This window comes from Aythya marila, assembly GCF_965140915.1.
Source record: "Aythya marila genome assembly, chromosome: 1".
Lineage (NCBI taxonomy): Eukaryota > Metazoa > Chordata > Aves > Anseriformes > Anatidae > Aythya > Aythya marila.
In genome coordinates, this window is record NC_139042.1 from 186,511,711 (window position 1) to 186,539,017 (window position 27,307).

The 27,307-nt window shown below is 37.1% G+C and overlaps 1 protein-coding gene across 4 annotated transcripts in view; it reads left to right on the plus strand.

Moving 5' to 3' along the window:
- Window positions 1-27,307, plus strand: part of IL17REL (interleukin 17 receptor E like) — a 49,339-nt gene that overhangs the window by 16,155 nt on the left and 5,877 nt on the right. For 2 of the 4 annotated variants that reach the window (XM_082751712.1, XM_082751715.1), the window contains exons 2-13: window positions 4,123-4,150; window positions 10,260-10,409; window positions 12,784-12,893; window positions 14,545-14,659; window positions 16,226-16,270; window positions 17,103-17,242; window positions 17,406-17,477; window positions 19,335-19,389; window positions 21,123-21,286; window positions 23,653-23,700; window positions 24,944-25,001; window positions 25,376-25,521. In XM_082751712.1, coding sequence (XP_082607838.1) covers window positions 4,123-4,150; window positions 10,260-10,409; window positions 12,784-12,893; window positions 14,545-14,659; window positions 16,226-16,270; window positions 17,103-17,242; window positions 17,406-17,477; window positions 19,335-19,389; window positions 21,123-21,286; window positions 23,653-23,700; window positions 24,944-25,001; window positions 25,376-25,521 — 1,131 coding nt within the window. The remainder of the gene's footprint in view (window positions 1-4,122; window positions 4,151-10,259; window positions 10,410-12,783; window positions 12,894-14,544; window positions 14,660-16,225; window positions 16,271-17,102; window positions 17,243-17,405; window positions 17,478-19,334; window positions 19,390-21,122; window positions 21,287-23,652; window positions 23,701-24,943; window positions 25,002-25,375; window positions 25,522-27,307) is intronic. The other 2 variants (XM_082751713.1, XM_082751714.1) reach the window with 2 other exon arrangements.

A 27,307-nucleotide genomic window follows, 5' to 3' on the forward strand; every position in this document is an offset into this window, starting at 1 on the left:
AAGACAGCTCACTCACTGTGTTGTAAGATGACATACAGCCTCTTGCTTGCTTTTAATGGTGATCAAGGAACACAAGTTGCTGGAATAGAGGGAAACTTCAGAATATGGTCATGTTCTATTTTCTCAGCCCTCTCCGACAATTTGGCTTTAGATAGTAGTGTAGGTAATAGCTTTTTCTGCTGAGGATATCTCAAAAGGGGGAAATTTTTTTCACTTTACATTCACTGACATTAGTGTAGGTATTTTGAATGAATGAATGCTGAGTATCTGTTGTCAACATGGCCCCAAATTATGATCAAAATATATTTTAAGGCATTTTAAGGGATATTACTACTCCTTACAGAATGAACCTATGAACAAGGTACAACACAGCTGGCAGGCAGACTGTGAAATCAAATTTGCCTCAAACTCTTTCCTGGGTTGACAGAACATTCAGGGAATAATTTTCACAATACTGCTTTTGCTTCAATGCCTGGAGGAATAAGAGAAAATGGAAAGTAGGTCTAATCTTTGTTTCTTTCCCTCAGCAATTTAATTTCATGAAAATACCCCCCATGCCCCCAAATCCTGGTCTTCCTCTGTTGGTCTCACTTTCTTCTCTACAGTCTTTAAACAACACAATGTGACATTACAATTGACTTAGATTGAGAAGTTGCTGTGCTAGCTAAAAAGTTGGCACCACACCTTCTATTCAGAATGCTGCACGTTGGTGGTGTCTGTTCAGATAACCTCTGGCTACAGTTGAGTAATACCACAAATGGGGAAAACCCTAGAGAAATAGGAAAATCCCTAACTGTTTGTACATTGTGTAAGTATATTTTGCTTAGGCTCATTGCCAAAGCAGATATGAATCAAAGATGCTCTCTGTATTGAACTAAAATGTACTATCATGTTCAGGATCTCATTTTTGCATGAAAAAACACCCACAGCATTTGTGAAAGGGGAAGAAAATTTCCATTCTGGGTTTAGTGTGTTATGTTTTTCTATTGCATTCATCACTGAAAATTCCTGAAAACAAAAGATATAGAAAGTGGGAGAGGAACTTGTTTAATTTATTTGAGTTCTTCTTTGAGACAAATGGTCTAGTTTGACTATTTTGCAAAATGACTATAAAAGAGAAAAAAAAACAAAACACTATGGTATTGTACAATAAAAAGAAATCACTTATAAAAAAAAAAGGAATTGTGCTGTGACCGAATGCTTGCTGTAACTGGCAAGTGTTTGTGCAAATGCTTGATTATTTATGTAAACCTTCCCAACAACTCCGCACCCCGAAAAAACTTAAGTGCCCAAGATCCATTAAATGTTTCCCTATCAGAATCAAAATCAGTGCTGGATATGTTTATTTTATTTTTTTTAATTTTTTTTTTAATTTTTTTTGAGAAGATGTGAAAATAAACACTGGATGTTACTGTGTGATCAGAGACCAAGACTGATATGAGCAGTAGTGAAAAACGAGAATTAATTTGGACATACTAGAAGATATAGGAGGTTTTCTTGAACATCCTATGGCCTCACAGAAACTGGTGGTTTGTTTTCTTGTCTGCAACTTAATTGATTTACATATGATTTGCATTTTTAAGGTCAGATCTTACACAGGGGATCTGAAACATTGGTCTTCTTTAAGTGAAGGTTGGATCTTCCAAGTTTTTTGAGATTTATATTGTTTACTGCTATGGAATCTTGATTTTTATCTAATACATTTTTATGATGGTAACCAGAAAGAAGGGTTAAAGAGAAAGTAATAGCCAACTATTTCGAAGACAATCTAAGAAATTTTGACTGGCAATTGGGAACTCTCTCAAACCACCTGACTAGAATATTTTCAATAGTCTGGCTGTAAAATGGCAAATTAAAAATATGGAAGTAATTTGCTAAATTATCAACCTCATGAGAGATTAATTCCTTCCAGTGAGCAGTGGCTCAGCAATTAGCTGATCCATTAGTTAGGTTTTCTTACTAAGAAAGCTAGCTCCCTAACTCACTCACTCACTGAATTTTTTTGCATTCAGTTTGTGTGTTTGTCTATTCCATTCCCTAAGGCCACTGAGGACCTCAAGTAAAAGGCACTGAATTCAGATTGTCCTTCTGCATACTTGTGCAGGGTCTGGTTAGAAATAACTCACAATTAGATCTTTGAAACTGCAGTTAAAATTCCAGTGGAGTTTTATATGAGCTGGCATGTTCCACTTTTATTGGATTAGTGTTGAACTGAGTTAGTCAGAAAGCTATAGTCTTCCTTCTACTGATGAATCTGCATCAGAAAAATTAGCAAACTACAAATGAAGCTTTTCTTCAGAAATAATATATAAATGACAAATATTTCTATGAGCTCATTGCAACAGAAATGAGGTCACATCAGTTAAATTTTTCAGCCCTTCAGGGAGAAATGAGGATTCTATGAAACCATTGAAACAGAAATACCGTTTTAGAACAGTTATGTAAAGAAGTTTGATTTTCTTTAGATTCCCTTCTTTGAGTGTAGATGTAATGTTGTATAGAAGCAGCCAAATAATATTTTTAAGAATATCACAGATAGTTTTTGTAATTTGCAGTTTATAAAAATATGTTCCACCTCTGTCTTATTATAAAAAGTGACCATATTTTATGCCTCTACAACTTTTATGGGTCATAGTGACAAACTGCCAATTATAAAAGATGATAACCTACTCCCAGAAGAGATTATTAAATATAAAAGTTCCAAATGAGCAAATGAATAGAAGAGAATGATAACTAATACAGGTTAGATACTGGCCAGTGGTGTTCTAAGGGCTTTCTTTGAAAACAAACTTATTTAGCTAAAAACTCAAATGCAGCCATGAAGGATAGAAGTTTACGTGAAGTGTGCACATTTCAGCTAACCCAGGGTAAGATCATACACATGTGCAGCTGTAATTTCACACCTTCAGAAATAATATGATTTTGCTCTACAGCTGTGTTTATGGGGAGGACAAAACTACCTGTGGATGATGGCCACGTGGAAGACAAAGCAATAGTTATTTTTATGTCATGCTACTACCTACCCAGGCTGCCAACTCTTGTATTTTACTACAACTTGAGAACTTCCCAATGTCCACTAAGAGACTTTTGCTGACTCTAAAACTCGCAGGCTGTTGGCTTATTGACAAGGTTGTGAAATGCTTTAAGAGGACTGAGAGCTTCCTGTCCATTTGAGAGCAGAGGAGTCAAGGTGGTACCTGCTCCTTTTGTGGGTGTGGCAAATGCATCTCTATGAATGAGACACTGATTTTTAAAGGAAAGTAATGGGGAATATACTTTATGCCATATAGTAAGGAACACCAGTGTAAGTGTTATGTCAGATGCTTGAATGTCAGAACAGGAGAAAAAAAATATTTGTTTAGTTATAGCCTGTATTTAGCACTTAATGCAGAGTATTCAGAATAAGATTTGCTATTTTTATATTCTATAAAATTTTAGTTCGTGGTTGAGTTTTTATTTTACTGGGAATGGTCATAGTTCGTCAGAAAGATAGCTGGAAAACTGTTCAAATCTCAGTTTCAGCTCACTTTGCCTCTTACAAAAACACTTGCCCACTTGAACATGGGAAGCACTGTGCCTGAGTAATTTCATTTTCAGGATCCTGAGCCAGATAGTTCTCAGAAATAAAATGACAACTCTTATTCCTTAAATTCATTTGCAGTTGCCATAATAATTCTTTCTATTGGCCTAGTGTGATCTTCTAAGACTTGTCTAACATTCAGAAGAGCTATAGATATCTTCCATTAAACAATCACTTAGCTTCTTTGCCTTGTTGTGAAAAAAAAAAAAGTCAGTGTAAATGGAAGTGCATGATAAAATTATATCTTTATTTGATAGAACCTGAGACTTGTTATAACAGTTACACCTTGGTTGAAAATACATGAAAATAAGATTAATACTGATCTTGTGTCCCTAAACTTATCAGGCCATCATATGGGGTAGTAGCATGCATTTTTACTGTATTTGTAAATCTTTTTTCATTTCAGAAGTGATTTCTCTTATGGTCTATAAATATGCTTACTTGTTTAAGGTATGTTTATATTTGTTTATAATTATTAAGTAATGTTTATTTTTTTAATTTCCTCAGAACAGCTTTTGTAATACTTTTGTTTCTGTTTGCAGGGGGTTCATTGTAAAAGCAAACCTTCCAGTGAGTATACATCATTCACTTTTTACTACATTTGTTTTCTGAAAATAAAGATAATTTATTGCTAATAATAAGTCTGCTTTCCTGGTCATGTCACATCACTGTGCCATTTGACAGGGTATTTCCTACAAGTTTCCTTGTACAAAACACTGGAAATTGGTAGGCTGCAGTAAATAATAGGTTAATAATTGTGCATCATTGCTTTGTATTTTTCCTTACCATAGCTTTGATAAGGAAAATTTGGGAGATTTTGCTTTGACATTTCACTCACATGTTTTCATTGCGTCTACTTATTATGTTTGGCTACAGTAATAATGTAGGCTCTTGAATTTCCTAAACTGTGGAGCCTCCATCAATCACTCTTCCAGTGTCCATATTTGCTTGACAAGGAAGTATGAGGCAGGTGCCTTACAGACTGTTGCCTTTTAGAGGACAGTTGTACCTGGAGTCCCAGCTCAGAGCGTTGCTTATCTCCACCAAGCCTTTCCTGGATCCACATGGCAGAGCGTCCACAGAAAGGGAGAAGTGCTGGCACTGAATTGCAAGCGAGTGAGATTCTAATGCTGTGGGGTGGAACAGTGAGTTGGATATCAGCTGTCCTGAGCCTTACTCCAAAAGCATGATGTTTGTGGAACATGTACTGTTGAGGTAGAGAGAAAGAACGTGGCTCTGAAAGGGATGCAGTCAAAAGTCCCACATGGAAAAGTCATTAGCTTTCTACTGGTAAGCAGAGTGAACCATCAGTGGCTGATTCCAGGACTGCGAATGAGTATTATTTGGATTAGACAGGTGAGCTGCTAGTTACACAAACTGCATGGAAGAGAAGAAGAGAGAAACAGGGGTATTGATCTTTACTCCGCCAAGCTGAAGCATGTCTTCATACCTTTGGGCAGCACAGGCTGAGGAAACCTAACCCTTCAACCATGGCCTGAAAGGGAAGGACACTTGCAATACTGTTGGTTATGAGTTAAAATCATTGCTAGGTATTACACAAATGCAGATCTAGATAATGGGGACTTACTACTGGTACCACAAGGTGCTGATTCATTCCACCTATCCTAAGACAAGGTGAATTACGTGCTGGGATGGAAGTGAGAGGGGTTCTCCCTCTATCTGACTGCCAAAGGTTCTTAGGTGATGCACATAAACTTAAACTAGATATTTAACTCCTAGCTGGATATAGACTTTAGGCACTTAAGAATCTGTAAACTGAAGATCCTTATCTTGCAATATGATGTACATGAGGCAGGGCTGGTTGTAGGTTTTCAGTGCTGCCTGAAAATGACTTATCAGCTATCTTTAATACAAGTAACATGTAGGATGACTCAGCCTTACAAGAGTGATGAAAAAAAAACATTTTTTTTTAGTTTTTATCCTAGTTCACTTGTGCAACAATAGGTGTGTACTAATTTCCATACTTCCTTTTCTACAGTCATGCATTTTGTTTATTTTTTGACGCAAAATTACCTCAAAAGACCTTAACCATGTAATAAAACATCCTTCCAGTAGTCAATGCTTTTAGCTGCACCAAAAAGATGACTTTATTCTGCAGAATGTGCAGCTATCAGCTCTCTAGCTTTTGACAATGGAGCTTTGACTGCCTTTTCCCTCCCATTTTCCCAAAGTATTAGTAGTACGTAATGGCTACTGTAGTGTTTGAAATTAGCTGTACTTTATCAAGACCCGCTGATTCAAGAATCACTCAGAAAATATATTTGGCACAGTATAACACCATGTCATTCACTATCCTTTCAAGTTTGAAATGCTTTCTGGATGCACAACTTTAAAACTCTTTGAATTTACTGTGCATTGAAATCTATTGTAAAAGAGAGGCTGCATTTTAATTTGTTTCATAATGTGCAAGTAATTTTAAGTTGCAAATGTTGGTATTTGTTAACTGAAGTGCACAGTGTGGTTATCTTAGGACAGTATATCTAGTTTGTTTATGAAGATGGTTAAATCATCATAATGCACAGATGCAGCAGATAACGTGGTAAATCATATGCAAATAGGTTTAAAATGCTACTGCAATTTATACTCATGGAATGATGCCCCAGTGAAGCAATTTTAGTGCACAGTAGATATTCTAACAAATTTAGCACTGTCACTATCCTAAGTAGTTCAGATTCTTACAATTCTTGTAGGGTACAAATACCAGAAAAAAAAAAAGAAAAAAAAAAAAAGTTAGGAGTTTCTAATGGGAGTTGCCCTGGGCCTGTTATTAATGGGGTTTCACTGCATTTTTTTTCCTGTTCTCCAATTTCATCTTCTTTCCTGAGGCTTCAAATTATCCATCTAATCATTTCTATTGCGTATTCATTGCTCAGCTCTGGCTTCTATTATACAAGGATACACAAGGTGTGTTTTGCTGTCGTGAAAGTTCTGGGTTGATTGCTGCATCATCAGATAAAAAAATAATCTGCTGTGGTTAAGCTGATGGCAAAAGTACAAGGAAAGTGTCTACATGCTGAATAATAATACTTGGATTCTTTATGCCTGGGTTTATATGTGTCCATAATTAAGGATTCTTTTATTACAGCAACAATCCCTCTCTCATGTAGGGCTAATTACAGTTATAATTCACAAACATAAAATTTAGGCAAGATTTACTCAGCAGATGGTTTGTGTAGCAAGATACACCTTTATGTCTACTGAGGTGTAGATCAAACTGCTTGTGAGAAAAAGAAGGAGGTGCGTGCTCCAGAGGAAACTATTTAAAGGGGGTGGGAAAGCGAAGGGATATTATAAGGTATTAATGGAAGTTTACTGAAGAAATAGTCAGAAATGAGTCTTCTTTTGTGATTCCAGAAGTGTCTGTGATGTTTTAGAGAAGGGAAATTATTTTCTGTAAACTCTTCCTTGTATTATGTATTAACTGAGATCCAAACGAATATGTCCATGCATGATCTGACCCATTTAAATTATTATTAATGAATTTTGGAGCATCTTTTGCAATTCTCAGATGTATCCTAAAATTAATGGAAAGAAATTCCAAAGTGAAAGAGTCTTTTCATTTCATCCAGTGTATTACTTATTTGTTCTTGGTTTGAAGGTAAAAATCATGACGTAGAAAAAAATGTCCCTGCTTACAGTCAGGCACCTGTCCCTAAAAGTTTGTGCTCCTGTACAGGTTAATATACTTTTAATCTTTACATTTATAGCACTTTCCTTCATGCTTGAAGGGATAAGTAAGGATGTGTTTTATCGCTCCATCCTACTGTCCATGCATCCTTTCCTTTGGGAGAACTGTGAATGCATCTTCTATGTGAGTCAATGGGCATCTGTGTTTGACAATAATTCTTGTCTAGATGTTGAGGGATGCACCCTTTCCTCATGATTTGAGGTAGGAGTGTTTGAATGCAAAGAAACAGTCTCAAGTTGTATGACGGGGGCGTTGGACATTAGGAAGAGTATCTACATGGAGATGGTGGTCAAACATTGAAATGGGCTGCCAAAAGTAGTGCTAGAATCCTGATCTCTGGAGGTATTCAAGAGACAGGTGGGCATAACACTAAGGGACATAGTTTAGTGATCGGACTTAGTAGGTGTGGTGGTTTTACTCAGGTGGGCAGCCAAGCTCCACCACAACCTCTCTCCCACTCCTCCTCCTCAAAGGGAAAGAGAGAGAAAATACAACGAAAAGGGCTCAAGGGTTGAGATAAGGGCAGGGAGATCACTCAACAATTATCGTGATGGGCAAAGCAGACTCAGTAGGAAGATTAATAAAATGTATTGCCTATTAGGAAGCTAGAGAAGTGAGAAACAAAGAAAACAAACTAAAACACCTTCTCCTCATCCACCTTCTTCCACGTCCTCCCCTGCGTGGTGCAGAGGAATGGGGAATGGGGGCTGCAGTCAGTCCCTAATGCTTTTCCTCTGCTGCTCATTCACAGTCACTCTCTGCCTCTGCTCCATGTGGGGTCCCTCCCATGGGATGCCATCCTTCCCAAACTGATCCTGTGGGGGCTGCCCACAGGCAGCAGCTCTTCAAGAACTGCTCCAACATGGGTCCCCCGGCAGCTCCCCCAGACGCCCTGCTCCTGCGTGGGCTCCTCTCCATGGGCTTCAGCTCTGGCCCGGGGCCTGCTCCTGCGGGGGCTTTCCATGGGGTGCAGCCTCCTCCAGGCCACATCCACCTGCTCCACCAGGGGCTCCTCCACGGGCTGCAGCGTGGAGATCTGCTCCATGTGGGACCCATGGGCTGCAGGGGGACAGCCTGCTCCACCAGGGGCCTCTCCACAGGATGCAGGGGAACTTTTGCTCTGTGTCTGGAGCACCTCCTGCCCTCCTTCTGCACTGACCTTGGTGTCTGCAGGGCTAGTTCTTACTCCTTGCTGTCCCAGCTGCTGTTGCCCAGCAGTTCTTTTCCCTTTCTAAAATCTGTTCTCACAGAGGCTCAACCAACATCTTTTATTGGCTTCTCTCTGGCCAGCAGCGGGTCCCTTTGGGGACAGCTGGAACTGGTTGTTTTCTGACATGGGGCACCTTCTGGATTCTTCTTACAGAACCCACCCCTGTAGTCCCTGCACTACCAAACTCTTGCCACTTAAACCCACTACAGTAGGTCAGGTTGGTGGTTGGACTTTGTGACCTTGAAGGTCATTTCCAACCTAGATGATTCTGTGATTCTATGTTATCTTGTATTTTATGGTAAACACAGTATCATGCCATTCTGGTTTCATACTAGCTCTTCATAATAGTTGAGCACTTTCTAGGAGTATGTTAAACAGTATGACTAATAAGGTCAAATGTCTTTTTCTTTTTTTTTTTTGCCTTTTTTCTTTTTCTTTTTTTCTTTTTCTTTTTTCTTTTTCTTTTTCTTTTTCTTTTTTCTTTTTTCTTTTTTCTTTTTTCTTTTTTCATTTGTTTTTTTCTTCATTCTTTTTTCTTTATTTTTTCTTTTTTTCTTTTTGTTCTTCCAGCCTCTCCCCAGGGGGAGGAGAATGGGAAGTGAAATACTTGTTTTTACTTAGGTGTCTTTTAACTTTCATGCTATGTACTGAAGTTAATAGGGTAGGAAGTATTTCAAAGAAACTGCTGTCACATTGTTGCAGCTAAAGTGAGGCGTTCCGCATTGTAAAACACACAGCCAAGGGACAAAACCCAATTCCCTGGCTATTCATTAAGACACTCTCTTCAACTCTACTTTTGGGACTACAGACAATGTATATGAGATCGATAAGCCTAAGAAATGCATTGGGGCTTAAATCCACTGTATTAACATAAATTCATAAATGAATGGAATAAATTCATAAACAATTTCTTTGCAGAGCAGCCTGAGAAGTAGAAAGAGTTGAAATATGGCTAACTGATGAGATCTGGAGCCTTAAGACTTTTGTTTTTTCTTTTGCATTAGTCTACAGAAATCAGCTGTATGAACCCATGTCCCAAGCTTTTGAGCATGACTAAATTGGCATAGGAAAATAAGATGATAATCAGTAGTTCTGTTCAGAAGTTCTGTTTACACCTTAAATAAGGCCTGGATAATATATATATATACATACACATATACTATATATATATATATAAATCTCTTGCTGTGCCTGTCTAAAGGGGAAAACAATTCCATAGGTGTGAGTGATTTTTCCATGACTAGGAATGCAATGGTGCCCTCTTGTGTGAAAATTATATTTTAACAGCATCTGAGACCATCAGGCAATCCCTCCTAAAATTGAAAATTGCCTATGAGAGTGCTCACAATATGCAGTTTTTTTTTTTTTTAATTAAAAAAAAAAAAAAAAAACAAACTTAAATTATTAGTCTAGTCATGACCTAACAGATCTGATTACTTAGAAACAGTATTAATCTAGCTACACTCTAGACTTAAAGTATGATTCCTTCCTGTTTTGGGTTAACACTTCCCTAAACCAGGAAATTTATTATGAAACCCCATCTGTAATGTAGTTCTTTCCCACTGCATTGCTAGAGAAGTCAAGCAGCTATGTACTTGCTCTGTTCCCTTGATATCTTTGGTAAAGTGCTGGCTTTGCTGAAGTCAATGGTGACTTTCCTACTGATTCCAGTAGAGCTGGAGCTTAACTTTGGTGTTTTCTGCCACTGAAATATCCTGTACACAATGAGATTTCTCTGTCTTTGTGTTTTACATTTGCAGGTGACATTTTTAACAGCTTCTGCCATGCTGCTCCTACATCTTTATCTTCTACGATACTGAAAAGCATGAAGATCTCAACAGTGATTAAATGTGTCCAAGGAAGCCCGTGCTCTCTTCATTTAAACATTAAAGGATCTCTGAGTCTGGATGGTAGGAAGCAGATTTGCTACTGAATCATTCCTGCTTACTTTTTGCTTATAGCTTTTCAGCCAAATTTTGTTCCACAGTGTAATACTTGTGTCCAAGGTGTTTTCATGTAGTTGTGTCAGAAAGATTTTTTGTGTAACTGTTTAACTACAAACCAGGATAAAGGTCATGAATTTCCCAAGGGAATGAGAACTGAGATGAATTCAATGCAACTAATTTTTACTTCTAACATACTATACTTATCCTCTACCAGTGCCCCAAGAATACTGCTGTTATTTCTTGCTCTCTCACATGCAAATATCTACACACATACACAAACGCAAATTCCATCTGCTCCAACAGAAGAAACAGTTTTTGCTTCTGAAATTACAGTTCCCTCTCCGGGAGGGAATTGTAAGGAAATGGGAGACCTATTTACCTGGGATACGGAGAAGGTTGAGGTACTCAATGACTTTTTTGCCTCAGTCTTCACCAATATGAGCTCCAGTCACATAGCCAAAGTCCATGGGACCTGGTGAGATGCATCCATGGGTCCTGAAGAGAACTGGTGGATGAAGTTACTAAGCCACTGTCCATCATATTTGAGAAGTTGTGGCAGTCTGATGAAGCTCCTACTGACTGTAAGAGGGGAAACATAAACCCCGTTTTTAAAATGGAAAAAAGGAAGAGCTAGGAATCTAGAGGACAATCAGTCTCACCTCTGTGCCCAGCAAGATCATACAGAAGATCCTCCTGGAAACTATGCTAATAGGCACATGGAAAATAAGAAGGTGACTGGTGACAGCCAACATGGCTTCACTAAAGGTAGATCATGCCCCCAAAATCTGGTAGCCTTCTATGGTGGGGTTACAGCATTGGTGATAGGGGAAGAGCAAATGATATTGTCTGCCTGGACTTGTGGAAAGCATTTTGCACTGTCTCCTGTGATATCTGTCTCTAAATTGGAGAGACATGGATTTGGTGGATGGACCTTAGTGGGTAAGGAATTGTGTGGATGGTTGCAGTCAAAGAGTTGTGGTGAACGGGCCAGTGTCCAGGTGGAGATCAGTAATGAGTGGTATTCCTCGGGGGTCAGTATTGGGACTGTTGCTCTTTAACATCTTTGTTAGTGACATGGACAGTAGGATCCTCAGCAACTTTTCCAATGACATCAAGCTGTGTGGTGTGGTTGAAAGTGCTGGAAAGAAGGAATGTCATCCAGAGGGACCATGACAGGCCTGAGAGGTGGGCCTGTGCAAATCTCATGAAGTGCAACAAGGCCAAGTGTAAGGTCTTACACTGGTCTGGGTTGGGACAATCCCAAGCACAAGCACAGGTTGGTGGAAAATGTATTGAGAGAAGCCCTGAGGAGAAGGACCTGGCAGTTTTGGTTGATGGAAATCTCAACATGAGCCAGAAATGTGTGCTTGCAGCCCATAAAACCATCCATATCTTGGGCTGAATCAAAAGAAGCGTGGCCAGCAGCTTGAACGACGTGATTCTCTCCCTCTACTCTGCTCTCATGAGACCCCACCTAAAGTACTGCATTCTGCTCTGGAACCCCCAATATAAGGACACGGACATATTAGACTGAATCGAGAGAAGTGCCACAAAGATGGTCAAAGGCTGGCGCAGCTCTCCTGTGAAGACAGACTGAGGTAGTTAGGGTTGTTCAGCCTGGAGAAGAAAAGCCGCTGAGGACACCTTATAGTGTTCTTCCGGTACCTAAAGGGGGCCTACAGGAAAGCTGGAGAGGGAATCTTTGTTAGGGAGTGCAGTGATAGGACAAGAGATAATGGCTTTAAACTAAAACAGGGGGGATTTAGATTAGCTATTTGGAAGAAATTCTTTACCATGATGGTGATGAGGCACTGTCACAGGCTGCCCAGAGAAGCTGTGGATGCCCCATCCCTGGAAATGTTCAGGGCCAGGCTGGATGGAGCTTTGAGCAACCTGATCTGGTGGGAGGTGTCCCTGCCCATGGCAGGGGGGTTGAAATTTGATGGTCTTTAAGGTCTTGTCCAACCCAAGTCATTCTATGATTCTATAATTCTGCATCAAAATAAAATAAAGGCACTGAAATGTTTTGGCATAGTTTATTTTTACTAACATCCTGCCATTCATGTGCTTAGTGCGTTACCATTTAGATATTTCCTGGTGTGATTCATGCTTAATCATTTGCATAAGATTTTGCATAATTAAAGCTTTAATTTATAGTAATTTTTAATCCTTGCTCCCACCTTCATTTGTGTGTTATATATGTCCCTCTTTTTTACAGTTAAAATACATGTGCCTTTCACTTGGAAAGTTTAAGATACACTTTGTTTTTTTTTGTTGTTTTGTTTTTGTTAAAGTTGCTCAAATTACATATTTGAAATCTATTCTTAACTCATTTCAGAAAATATTCGTGGGCTGGAAATATGTTCTCTTTCACTGGACACACAGCAATCTCAGTGCACAAATGTGAGATTTGCCAGGAAAAAAAGCAAGATGCTTAATGGGAAGAAGGTAGACGTCAGTTTTTTGGGGGGGATGGATTGTTTTTCATGTAAATGTTTATGAGCCTTTGGGAAAAAAAATGTATTTCTCTTTATTCTCTGATTGACTTTGTGGAAAACTGCAATGAACTATATTCTTCAGCACTGTCAAATCCATGACTGTCACTCCATGACAAAATGTCCTTTTGTAACCAGACATTTGATTTTCTACCATTTTCACACTTCTTCCACTTTCCTTTTATCAAGAGAAGCTGTTTCTGCAAAGCCTACTTTTCAAATCAATTTTGTTAGCTTTCTTTTTGTGATCACCAAATTATGGGGAAGCTTTGTACCTCCGATTGCTAAGAAGCACAATTCCACAGGGACCATTAAGTGCATACAGATTTAGTTCGGTCCAACCATGTCAACAGACTTTACACATTTAGAAGACAGCCAAGTGCCTAAGCACTTCTGTCCTAAACTCATGATAATAATTGCAAAACCAGAGTAGAATTATGTGCTAAACTAAAAGCAGAAGTCTCTGTTAAAATTTGCAACTGAAAAAGAAAAAAAAAAAAAGCCATGCTTGACCCACTCTTTAAAATAGAATAATTTTTGTTTTCAGTTAGGGGTGGATAACTGTTATTAATCCCATACAAAATGTGTTACTTCATGTGATCTGTCACGTTATATTGATTGCATGTGTGAAACAAAGTTCTCCCAAACTCCAGTTGCATTTTACACTCTGTATCACTTGATGATCAAAAGTCCTTATAGACAGTGCAGGGCTGACAATAAACAACTGGTAGCTTTCAGATTAAGGTAAGTTTTATAGGCATGGCTCAACAAACATATGTAGTAACATTTTCTTAGTTTCAGTTGAATGAATATAAATGTGACTTAATGTTACTCTCTAAAGGCATTTGTACCAAATAGAAGTATATCCAGGTGAAAGTGTAGGGTAGTTAGTTACCACTATCAGTGAGGCAGTAGTTGTACTAGTTGTACCAGGTAACTACTACATCAGTGAGATGTACTACTACATCTCACTGATGTAGTAGTTACCACTATCAGTGAGGGAATGACCTACTGTAATTGGACCTCAACTTTTGCCTCCTAAAATACTTTATACTTTCTGTCTCAGAAATGTACTGGAATTAAAAAATCTGCTGAAGTTGCTGTTAAATGTTTAAGCAGCTTTTTTTTTTTTTCTTCTTTTTTCTTTTTTTTTTTTTTCTTTTTTCTTTTTTTTTTCTTTTTTCTTTTTTTTCTTTTTTCTTTTTTCTTTTTTATTTTTTCTTTTTCCTGTTCTGCAACTGTTTGTGCTTGTAATATGCTTGCAAAACTAGGACATCTGGTAGTACAAAAAAACTTTTATCCTTTTGAAGTTCATTGAACATTGGGCACCTGTATTTCTTTTAGGATTATGTGATAGTTTGTAGATAGTTGGATTTCTGGATGTGAAGAAGACTAGAAGTAATGATTCTTTTTGAAATCCTTTAGTTTAATGTCATCTGCTTCTTTTACTTTCTTAATGCTACAATATCTGAAGATGTTTAATGATCCTTGTAAATATAAATCAATTTAAATGAAGAATATTGCTTGCTTAATTCTAATAACTAGTGCTTTTCATGTATTCTGGAGTTCACACACAAACCTGGCTTTATAAATGTTTTAAACAGGTGCAGGTACAATTCAATTGCTTTGAAGTCAATGTAGCACAGCACATCTATGTGACCATGAAAACAGTACCAAATTACTGTGACGTCAAGATGAGTCAGGAATACTATGTTGAAGGTAGGAAACCATCTTTAAACAGATTTTTTTTTTCAAGAAATATCTTTTCAAAGAGAAAAAACAAAAACAAAACAAAACAAAACAAAAAACAACCAACCAAACAAATAAAAAACCCACCCCAAACCCAAATGCAAAGCCAACTCACTTTCTGGGAGAGGCTGATCTATGTGGTACTACACTATGTATGCCGGCATCAATTTTATTCTATATTTTCATAATTTATTTAGTGGATGTAGATGTCTGACTTGGTATAAAAAAAAAGAGACTAGAGTTCATATCTCAAAATATATCTTAAACTACTCTATGCATTTGTACCAGTTTGCTACCTTGTGACTGACTTGTGATTGAAGAGTGGTCTTTCTCTGCCTGCAGGTTCAACCCTGCATGATCTCTGCACATAGGCTGTCTTCTGTTAGGCCCCAGATAATTTCAGAGATTGAGGAAAGCTTAATAAGAAAGTGTTTATTAGCTAGCTGTTCTATCACCTGTTTTAATGTAAGCGGGTAAGATAAGATAGCATTGGTCCTTTTTTTTTTTCCTTTTTGGCGCACAGTGCCTACCATATAAAAGTTGATTTGGCACTGTGGTCCAACCAGTGTGGCTGGTGCAGGAAAGTGGTGGTGCAAAAAATGAAGTCAGACCCTTTGCTCAATCCACTGCCCATAATTGTCCTTCCTTCCCATCACCACAGTAGGTGGGCTGCTCTTGCTCATGGCCCTTGGTACAGGATCATCCCTCACACACAGTATCAGGCATGTTATGGCTGCTCAAGAAATCCTTCCATTTTCTTGAATACCCCATAATTCACTACTGAAGTAGATATATACTTTGTGAATGAAGAGGAGAAAAATAAGGCTTTATAAAGCCTAGTTTTAAGCCACTTTACAAGGAGGAAGAAGCAAATGAAAACACAGGAAAATATTTCCTCAGGGAAACGGCAATGTGGGGAAATGAAAGCAAAATACTGGTCTGAGTTAAGAGCACTTATGAACTCATTTAGTTTTTTAAAATCAAGATTTAAATTTCATATATACAAATATTAGATATTAGTTCAGAAAATGTTGGCTAGCCTCTACTTCTGGCAAGCTCCCTAGGAACTAAATACAGTAATTCTTTGCAAGCCTGGAAGAGAATCAGAATAATAAAAATACACAGTTGTTTATAGCAGAGGAATGAGTCTGGTAAACAATTGGAGTGACTTTCAAGGAAAGAATAACTGAAATTGTTATTACTTATATTATTATTAGGTATTGAGTAAAGAAGTGCATTATTGTATCCTAGTTTGCCACATTAAACTGCTGATGAAATTTTACAGTAGAAACCCCACACTAGTGAAATAGCTCCTTAATGCTAGTTAAGGTGTAATCAGTGTGTGTAGTAAAGGTACTTTTGCACTGCCCCTCTGCCCCTACACCATTTGTCTGGAAATTGATGTAAATCAGTCTTTAAAAAGGGGTATATGAGATAGGCTTACTGTTGGTAAACTATTGGATAATTTGGCAGCCTTAGTTACACATCTGTATCAATAAAGCAGCACTGAAGAAACTTCTGGCTTCTATTTTACAGATTGCAAAAACAGTGACGTGGGAAAACATATTCCAGCTTGTTTGGGTGAGCTGATCTTTTATATAACTGGAAGCAGTGAGATATTTCTGGTGACCTGTACAATGATATGTTTTCATAGCTGAATAAGCAGAAAAAAAAAAAAAGACAATTTACATCTATTGCTACTTATATATTGGATAGTGAAAGTCCTGGAAATGTTTGGTGTTTCTCTGTATAGACTTGGAAATGCTAGATAGCAGGTAAAAATATTTACAATCTATTTAATACTTAAGTTTTTGAAAATAGGTTTATGTCCTTATCATGCACTTGGTATTACTAGTTTCATATTTTGTCTATAGACAGATTTCATAATCAGGTTAATTTGCAAAAATGCTATCCTAATTTTGGGGTACTTGTGAATAATAATAATAATAAAAAGATACTAAGAAGAAATTTTATTTATCTGACATAATTGCACATATTTTCAAAGAAACAAGATTTCAGCCTTAGGATAATCAGCTTTTGAAGTAGTTATTAGTGTGTCTGTTTCAATTATTTGTATATGATCTACATAATATTTCTCATACTGAAGCTGAAGTACAATCAGCAGATGTCCTGGCTTCTCAATATTGACAATGTTAATTTAAAATTAGTAATATTGAAAGTTTTTATCTTGAAAATTATGATATGTTATAAAATAAGGTGACCTCTAGGAATAACAGTATACAAAAAGAATGAATTCAAATATCCTAGGTAAGAATCTATAAATGTTGAGTTTCATCTCTATCAAGTTACAAGATTCATTCTGTATCTTTTATAAAGCAATAATGAAGTCAGAAATATATAAAGCAATACAGAAGCAGGTGTAATAATTCTACCTTTGACTTCTATTTTTCAGCTGGAAAGTTAGATTATAATGTAGAAAGGGCAAAGAAAATCATATCAGTGAATGTATCCAACTTTCTTCGAGATCAAGATTATTATGTTCGTTTGTGTCACAAATGGTTTACTTGTGAAGATGTGGGACAATTTGCTGTGGTGAGTTAAAGCTTGAAGCATTGCTTTCTTGAACTTGTGTGAGAATTGTATGTAGGAATGTTCACTGAGATCATATGTATAAGAAATAACCTTCTATGTATTTATTTAACTTTATTGAAAGTTATTTACTGTCCTGGATTCATGACCATCTTTTTCATTTCAGATAAAAGGGAAGGACGCTTTAAAATCAGTTTCTCTGAAATATTCTCAGCTACTTCCTTGTCTTTGCATTGAGGTAACAGTCTGGATTTTATGTGTACTTGTGTTTCTGATTAAAGAAATTTTATCTGGTATTTGTGCTAAAAAAAAGGAGGAAAAATCCGTACGAAAAGGCTCTAGAGATATGTTTTTGACTAAGGTTCATCTGACCTTATAGTTATGTAAATGCAGAGGAGATTTTTCAGAAAACACTAATTAAAAAATGGAGATAAAAGGAAAAATGAATACAATTTACATTAATTTATGGAAAGTATTGTGTAAGGCTAATTTGATTTTTTATAAGTAATGGAAAGACAGCAAATTTTATCTGAATTTGATGTAGAAACATGTGAAACTAAAAGATGAACTGAGGAAGCTGGGGCTTACAAGATTCGTATGGTAGATAACACCTCCATGGAGGGCTAATTAAACTACTTCTGTTGAATGGGGCAGTACTAGTAGAAAGGTTATTTAAGGATCTTAGGTCTGTCTATATAAGGTCTATGTAAGACACTTAGGTCTATATAAGACACTTGGGTCTTATATAAATATTTTGGGTGATCACATGGGCACAGAAGGTGGGAATGTGTTAATGAGATTTGCTGAAAATGCAGCTGAGTGGTGTAATTGAAGAGAATCAAGAGACTGGATATCTTCATATGTGAAATAACTGAAGGAGGATGAAGTATGAAGTCCATGTTCGTGTATGTGGTCTGATAAAACAACTTGTCCATTGTGAGTCCTACTTTAGAACTAACTGTGGAGGAAAAAAATCTAGATGTAATAGTTCATCATACGATGATTAAATGAACATGCTTACATGATGTAAATTTGAACAAAGGTCTACTGGGCTAGATTATTCTAAGCTAACACAAAAGTAAATGTAAGGCTTTCTATGGAATAATGTAGGCAAATCTTGCATCTGTATTCAATAATGATTAGCAAAAATGGAATGATGTCCATTTTTGATGTCCAGATGTAGATATCTACATTTGTATTAGATGTCCAAGCTCTTTAGTCAATGGTAATCTGGCTAATGCAATCAGCAGAGCCTATAAAGTTACTCAGTGAACCAAGAGTATTTGCTTATTGAGATGAGCTGGATAGAACTGTAGACTCCACTGGCTGCATTGTCTACATCTTCATATGGCCACTGTAATAGGAATTTAGGCATTTAATCTACATTCAGATGTATATATTTTAGGCACCTTATCTCGCATACCTTGATACGCGAAATATGCAAGTTGAACCAGGAGGTCTCTTCCAAACCTAGTGTATTTTGTTTTATTTCACTCTGAAAGGTGGGAGATCACTAGAAAGATATTATTTCTCCTATCATATATATAGAAAATCCCATAATATGACTGCTGAAAGAACAGATGGGGACTGTGAGTAATAAATATATTTGCACATGAATCTAAATAATTAGGTTATAGTAGCAGACATGCGTTAGATACTTGCAGGATTGGGTTAAGTATTAGTCCTCAGATTTTAGGGATACATTCTTAACCATAACAAAAGCCATGAGATCTTGTATTATGATTCTCTATTGTTTTTGGTTACCCCTAGAATATAATGACAGTGTAAGAAACAATGAAAATCAAACTGTAAGACTTCCTAAATGAAATTGGGCTAGAATATATGACTTAGAAATAGAAGGAATATAGGGGTAGAAGAAATCACCTTAGTTTATGAGCTCCATAATGAACCCCATAATGATGAACAATAAAACAGATATCTAGTGCAAAATATACTTTAAAAAAATGCTTCCCCAAACTAATAAACATAGCATATGTGTCTTTGGTGGGATGTTTGTTCTGTCGCATTCTTTCTGAAATGTTAAAAACTCATGTTCCTGAAAATCTCTAGTTAACGGAAACTTTTTGGGTTATAGGGTTGGCTGGCAGTTCCAGATGCAAGGAGGATACAACTTTGTCCCTTTGAAAATGGCAAGTATTTTGTGATTACTCTTTATCTGACTGTTTTTCAGCAGTTCCAGTAATATGTCACAATTTGAAATTAATCTAAGGTGAAAACCAGGCATTGCAAAACTGCAAGGAAATCGTCACATTGTTATATTGTGGGTAGATGAAATAACTTTCAGAACAAATTGTTCATAAAATTTCTGCCAATATAAACACTAAGTAACTTTCTAGTCATTTCCCACATTTTCTGAAGTCACATGCAAGGAATGCTGACGTGAGGAGAGGGCTTTGAAGAAAGATTTGAAGAAGGTTCCTGACACCTATCTTGAAGGAGAGACTGGAGAGATGAAGAAAAAGTCACTCTTTCCCTCCCCTCCCCCCCCCCCCCCCCCCGTCAAGAGGAGCATTTTTAAAAATTTATTCTCTAGTGTCAGTTATAACACATAGGAGAGTAGATAACCAGGCAATAAAATCAGCTTGCCTACTTATTTATTATAATAGATATCTCAAGCTAGCTCATTACGAGCAAGAACAAGAAATGAATGAAGGTGAAAACAAGTTTTTAAACACATTTTGTTATCAAACAGGAAACCAGTAATAAATAGAAGATTATTGGGAATTCAGAAAGGGAAGTTAATGGGAATTGAGAAAGATGACAGTTAACTGCATATGGAACATCGTATACATAATGGGAAACTATTTGCATAAATTGTTCCAACAAAGTCAGATTTTGGTCTGAGATGACAGCTGAAAATGAAATTCTCATATTGTATAGGTCTTTACCAGAAGTTCTACCAAGGAGATAGAAAAAGTACATCCTGACGAATAGTTTTATTTTGTTTAGTCCAGCATAAGTACTAGTATATTTTTGATCCAGATGATGCTGAGTAGTAAGGGATTTTAGTATTTGATTAAAAAACAAACAAACAAACAAAAAAACACAACAAAACAACCTCTGAGAGCAATTACAAACATCAACCTCCAGCAGTACCTCCAAACTCCATTAAAATGCATAGATATCCACTGCAATGCTTTCACGTTCTTGCAGGACCAATACATTTGTGTTAGAATGGAAGCAATTTCCTCCTCAGTTAACCCAGGCTTCACTGTTGGTTTATTTTGTTGTGGCAGAATATAGTGACTGTGACAGTACCATCCCTTTGCAGCAATGGAGTGCAGTTTGACTAAATAAAAAGGGAAAATACACTATTTATGCAATGGAGAGCACTTACAGGAACGCTCATGCTCTTTCTATAGCTTACATATTCATTGCGGTACGTGCATGTAAGTTCTTCAGAACACTCATGGAGCCTGAGCCTCCAGTGCCAGGACCTCCAATCATTAGCGTATGAATTCATTTGAATCTACCATATACTGAAGGTCCTTGGCTAGAAATGTACTTGCATTACACTCCTTCTATGATTGATAGTCAAGGAATGCAATTCCAGGAGGTTATGTGACCTACTTAAGATCTAAAGCAACATTCCCTGGTGATGCCTATCTGTCATCATAGTAGGAGACTGACCAGGCTAAGCTCTCAGGTTGATGAGATGATCTGTACAGCAAATGCCAACACTTCAGTGGGATGAATTACTGTTTTACACTGTCACAGCATGAAACACTCCTGATTGGTGTAAATGACAAGGGAACAGAATTGCAATGGTTTTAGTTTTAAGCACATACATAGGTACCAATTTTAGGAAAGGTTTTTATTCATTTTTTGACATTTTGAACAATGTTTCTACTTTTTCTCACAGATACAAAGGTGCTATGGGATAATATTGTTTATAATCCAGCAACACAAACCCTAGCTTGGGAACCAGCTTGTCCTGTGCTTGTCACGGTTAACCTATGCAGATTAACAAAGTCTAATGACCACTGTGAAGATATACAAAACTCTTCCAAACATTTTCCTGAGAAGGTAAGAGCTATGCAGATATATTCAACCACTGAGAGTGAAGGCCATGACCAAATCAATGCATAACATGAACAGCTAGACTTTGGAATAAGAGCAGTTGCAAATTCCTCTCTTCTTCTCTGATACTTAAAACTATTTATAACCACAGTCTCTTCTTGTACTCTAACCACATAATTTATTCAGAAAGCTCAATAATGGATGACTCACTACTAACAAATAAAATGTGGAGATGACTATAAAGCTAGTAATGTTTACTAAATTCTTTGGGGTCAATAGGGTCTGCTTTTCATTTATAGTAAAGACATGATTCATCTTCCCTGACTTTGCTGTCTAAAAGATAGGTGTTCAAATCTGAACTATTCATCTCAGATTCCCTTTAAAGTAAGCAAATGAAGCAGACATACTCAAAGGACAACTCTTCTCATCTGATGATGGGTATATAAAAAAGTCCAGAGGGATACATCTCTGAAGGTACCCATTTCTCTTCACTGAGTTTCTCATTTCACGTTTCTCTTCACAAATGACAAGGGTCTATTGTGATTGGATTGGATATTTAACATTTAGACATCTAAAATATAATTGAGATGAATCTAAATCTCCTTAGATCTTACTGGAGAGGTAATGGTACCTTGATAGGTCATGGTAGTTTTATACTCTATTAAGATCTCTTTGAAATGACTGCCTCAGCCTGGGTTCAATGTCTTGAAATTGTGGGCATTGCTCAGTTCCTCCAGCATTTATATTCTAAAGTTGAAAAGGAATTTAAATGCAATTATCTTGAACTGCTATGTACTTCAACCATAAATCTCACAATACTGAATGTATTGGATTTATGAGGATGGTTAGAATTCCTGCTTTCATCCTGAAAAGTAAGTTTCAGGCTTTCTTGATTGTGAAGAGCTAGTAAACTTTATGTAACAATTCAAAAAACAAACCAATCAAATACAAATTCTTAATTTTTGAAACTTTATGAGTCTTATTCTGATGAAATGATCTGGGGGAGTTGACTCAAAACTTTTGAATGCTTTTTTGATTAGGAAAGTGTTTTGATTGGCCAAGTGTTCAGTGATTGTTCAGATTCACCATATTATGTGTTTCAGCAAAGCTTTGATCTTGCAAAAACAAATATATTTAATTTTACACATGTGAATGGTCCCTATGGGATTCATCATCTGCTGACAACAAGCACAGCTCATTCATTGCAGTAGAAAAAAAAAAAAAAGGAAAAATAAAGAAGCATATAATGAGATTTGGCTGGTAATGGTCATATCTATTACTCAGAACACAGTGCAAGGTTGGTTTATTACAGACAATGAGTGTTTTCCTGTACTTATTGCTTTTAATGGCTGAACAAATATTATTGGAGAGGATGAATTTTTCTATTCCATTGCAAAAAGTTTGGTATTACAGAATCACACATTAAATTTAGTCCATTTCTTATACTATAAACCTTGAAGAACATTTGTATACTGTGCTGGAGACAATTGCAGAGATTCCTCCAATAGTACCAGCTTCCCAGTAAATCCACACAATGCTGCACACTCTAAAACTATGCACTTTTAGGCCCAAATGCTATGTAACTGTTCTCTCTAATGAGGATGGGGCTTTCTCTATCAATGGCAATTCTGTCTCCACTTCTGAATGGATTCTCATGGAAATATCTTCTGTGAACCTACTGTAGATAAGCCTAAGTACATCCGTTGTGTTGTCCTCAAAAAAGCTACATGAAAGAGGTGTTACTTTGGTCATGATACTATGTTTTGTGTGTTGGATCCATTGTGCTCAGTCACGTGAGCAATGGTGTTTGTTATAGTAACATCATTTAATAGGTACTAATGGCTTATATGAGAAAAGGCTTTTTATGGCGAAGCCTTTGGGGAGGTAAACAATTGTTAATCAAGAATGTGACTTTTTTTTTTTTTAGGTTTCTAAAGTTCAGTCTATGTTTAAGTTTTTTCTTGAATAGGGATACTGAAAATTGAGAATTTTCTAAACTGAAGGTGGAAGTCTTAATTCAACAACAATGTTGAGTATATGTTTAAATGGTCTGCAGTACTGTTGATCGGTGGTAAAAAAGGGACTGGAAGGAGACAACTGTGTAACCAGAATTTTGTACGAGTCACCACAAAATCAATTAATTAAACTCTAAAGGGTCAGGCTGACTATAAAAATGCTACATTACAGATAAAAAGAAGATAATTATTCAGTAACCCAATTTTCTTACTATTTTATGTGAGTAACTTACTAAGATGTTTATAAAGCAAATAAACCAGTTCCTTTCTCAGTAATAAAACCAAGAAAATTTGGGGTAATTAATTTTCTGAAACTAGCCAATGAAACTAGCTAATGACAAGTGCTGTCTTTTCAAGCAGGTTAAGTATTCTCGTGTGGACACTCACCCGAGGCTTTGCATGAAGGTACAGTGATTTATTTGTACAAGATATCTTTCCTGTCCTCTGTCTGTCAGCTTTAAAAAATGAATTGCTAATATTCTTTAGGATTAATGTTTTGTTTTATAGCTCTGATGACTAGGAAGTAAGAATGAAAGAAATGTGAAAGATTAAATTAATAACAGTGTCGTGGTTTTACCCAGCTGAGCAGCTGAACTCCACCACAACCACTCTCTTATTCCCACTCCTCAGAAGCAGATGGGGAGAAAAAAGTGTGCTGGCAAGAGAAAAAAAGCTCATAGTTTGAGGTTAAGATAATCTAATTAAAGGGAAAAGGAAGAGGAAGAAAACAAGACAAGGCTGCACAGAAGCATGCAGATAGAAAAAAAAACCATTATTTTATATTTCCCATCAGTGTTTGGCCACATCCTGGGAAGCAGAGCCTTGATACAGTGGTTGTTTGGGAGGACAGACGTCTTCATAATGAGAGACGTCCTTCTCCTTCCCCCTTCCCTCCTTTTACTGCTGAGTGTGACACCATCTGGCACGGAACATCCCTTTGGTTGGTTTAGGTCAGCTGCCCTGGTTATGTCCCTTCCCCACCTCTTGCCCACCCTCAGCCTGCAGGATCAGGCGTTTGGAGGGAGTCCTGATGTTGCCAGCACTGCTCAGCAATAGACACAACATGAGTGATACCAGGGCTGTTCTAGCTACAGGTGTACAGCACAGCACTGTGTGGGCTGCTGCAGGGAAGGGTGACTCCATCCCTGCAGACCCAGTACAAGGAGGTTCTTTGGAAGTGCAGCAGCAACGATAGGACATGGGTCAGATTGTGCCCTCCATTTTCACCACTTAAAAAAAAGGTCATATATGCAAACTCTGAAGCTTGCATTAAACTTAATGTGGAATATTGCCCATATTGAATATTCAATAATAAAAATGATCGATACACTACATTTGCTGGAGTACTGTTTATTATTCCAGGTGAGAAAAAGTGCCACGTAAGATTAATATAGGCATATTATTATTTTCTTTTAGGCTACTTTTAAGTCAATGGAACTACATGTTTCTGTAAAATTTAGTGTGTGTGTAAATGTCTGAAGAATTGTGGACCTAATTTAAATCAAGTATTGGAAGATACTATAAAGCAGGAAAGCTGTGAATTCTTTTTCTGCACCTTTCTGGAATGCACTGATTATCTCTACTTGAATCTGTAGCTACAGACTGAAATTTAAAAATCAGTTTTCCTAACCAATTTCTCCGGTTTCAGTTTACAACCAAGCAAGGCTCTTGGGTTAAATGTCCATTCGCACATGGAGAATTTCCAGGTAAGCACATTTTTTTACTACATATTATTAAATTAAAATAATAATAATAATAATAAATCACTCACTCACCTTCTCCAGTAAGTAACCTTTCACTTTAGAAATGTATTCACATCACTGTAGCTTATAAATTATAGCAAAGAGATTTGACAGCTTGTTAATTGTATGTATAAACTTCCCGGTAGGTTAAGTGTTTATCAGTATGAAGAAGTAATAAGAGAATAATAATGAAAAAGTAATGAGAAAAGTAATGAGAATAGTTACTTTCTCATTAGTTACTCAACTAATTAAAAAGGTTTTGTTTTAAATACACCAATTTGAAATATAAAATATGGTCTTGCACATCTAAAAATAAGTATTTCCCCCCCTAATATCAGCTTGGAAAATGAGAACTGCTGCAGTTGCTGATCAGATACAAGTTTTCTTCACGTCCCAAACCAAGGCACACTTCTCAGTGCTTGTGTGTAACAAGACACAGCTGGCCTCATGTGACTCACTTGGGATGCACCATTCAGTCTCTGTGGTTTGTATATATTATTTCTTCAAGACTGGCATACTTTTTATGAAATCTGTGTTTATTTATTATTCCATTTATTGCTCTGCAGCTTGAAAGCATTGATAAACACATGCATGTACTTATTGGAACAATTACCAGAACATTTAAAGCACGTAGTTCTAATTCTGACCTCACTCTGTGCAAAATATAAATAAGGATGCTGAAGTCAAATAGGTCACATCAAAGAAAGTGACTATTGAGTGGAACCTTCTTATTCTTTTAACATCGTTTTGGTAGTGCACTCTTTGTATTATGTATATATAAACTATTAGCTTTTCATATATTGGTCACTGATGCAACTGATCTCAAATCTCACTCATGAAATAGAAGACTTGAGGCATACTTCCACAATGATCTTGAGCCACTCTAAATCTCATGGCTGCCAAAAAAATCTCAATACAGAAAAAGGTGAGTAGTCAGCCAAATTAACTGTACGAGCCATCTGACTGTGTGAGTACACAACTGCTTCTTCCAGCAAAAGGAAGGGAGAGAGGAGAAGATTGTTGAAGGGTGAGACTGCTATTTCAGGCAGCAGCTTGTCATGAAATGGGAGCCTCATTCCTCTCCTGCAGCTAAGCATGTATCCCATATGTTTTCAGTGCAGCACTGTGGCTTGCCCTTGCCCTTCAGGCCTGTGTACCAATTACCGTGTTGGCCTGACCTGTGATCTGTTGGGAGGTACATCTGGAAGGCAGGGTCAAAGAGCTTAAGAGTGCTCATAACATTATTTTTCTATTAGGAGAATATTAGCAAAATAGTTTGTAGGAGCTGTAGGCACCCTGCTGTTTCAACTGCCAGCTTCTCAGTAGTCTTATGTCCACCCCCAAAGGTGTGCTCTTGCCATTGCCCTGCCTACGAAGCATATGAGATGTTGCATGACAGATTTTGAGAAAGTTGAGAAATCTGGATCTTATGATTTGTACTGTTATTCCTTGTTGTGTCCATTGAATTCTCTTCATGGGGTTGTGTTATAGAAGACACAAGCATACTGTAGTTCCTACACCTGTCCTCTTTAGGATATATTCTAGCTGTAGTTTGTCACTGTCTGCATGTATAAGCTGCAACTGATTTTTGAAGTACCTCTGATCCTTTCAGTGTGCAGGGTGCACATACCAAGGGGTAGTTGACAAGCAGGTAACTATGAAGCAGGCAACTTCTTAAACTCAAAGGGGTGGACACTGAATTTATTTTCTAATAAATCAGTTTTGGTTTTTATTACATCTCTGGTTCCAAGTGTAACAGACCAGCTGTTAAAAGCAGAGATTTCCAACTCTGAGTTTTGTTGCACAAGCTGAAGATGTGCTGAAGTGGTAACTGCACTGTCAAGAGATTTCAGAGCTGAGAGCACAGGTGGAACTATCAAGAGTCTGTTCTAACAGGGCAAGATATCTGGGGAAGTGCTGTATTACTGGCAGAAATGGAGATCTTTACAGTACCAGAGTTGTCAAAGACTATGTTCAGTGAACACTTAGCAGTGGCACTTCCTTTCAGATGGCTTATTTCAAATAAAATCTGTGGAATGTAGACTTTCAGTTTTAAAGGTTCCCTGTGTGAATTGCAAAGTAAGAAAGGTAATGGTAGAGCACTGATAAGTCAGAGCCAGCTGTTATACTGTGTCTTTCATGAAGGGCACTGTTGCATTTAGAAATGCTTTTTCCTTCCCTCTGGTACAAAGCTGTGATTTCCTCTGCTACTCTGACACTATGGGAACCAATGTAAATTATGTACAGTTCCTGTCTTACCACTGTGAGCA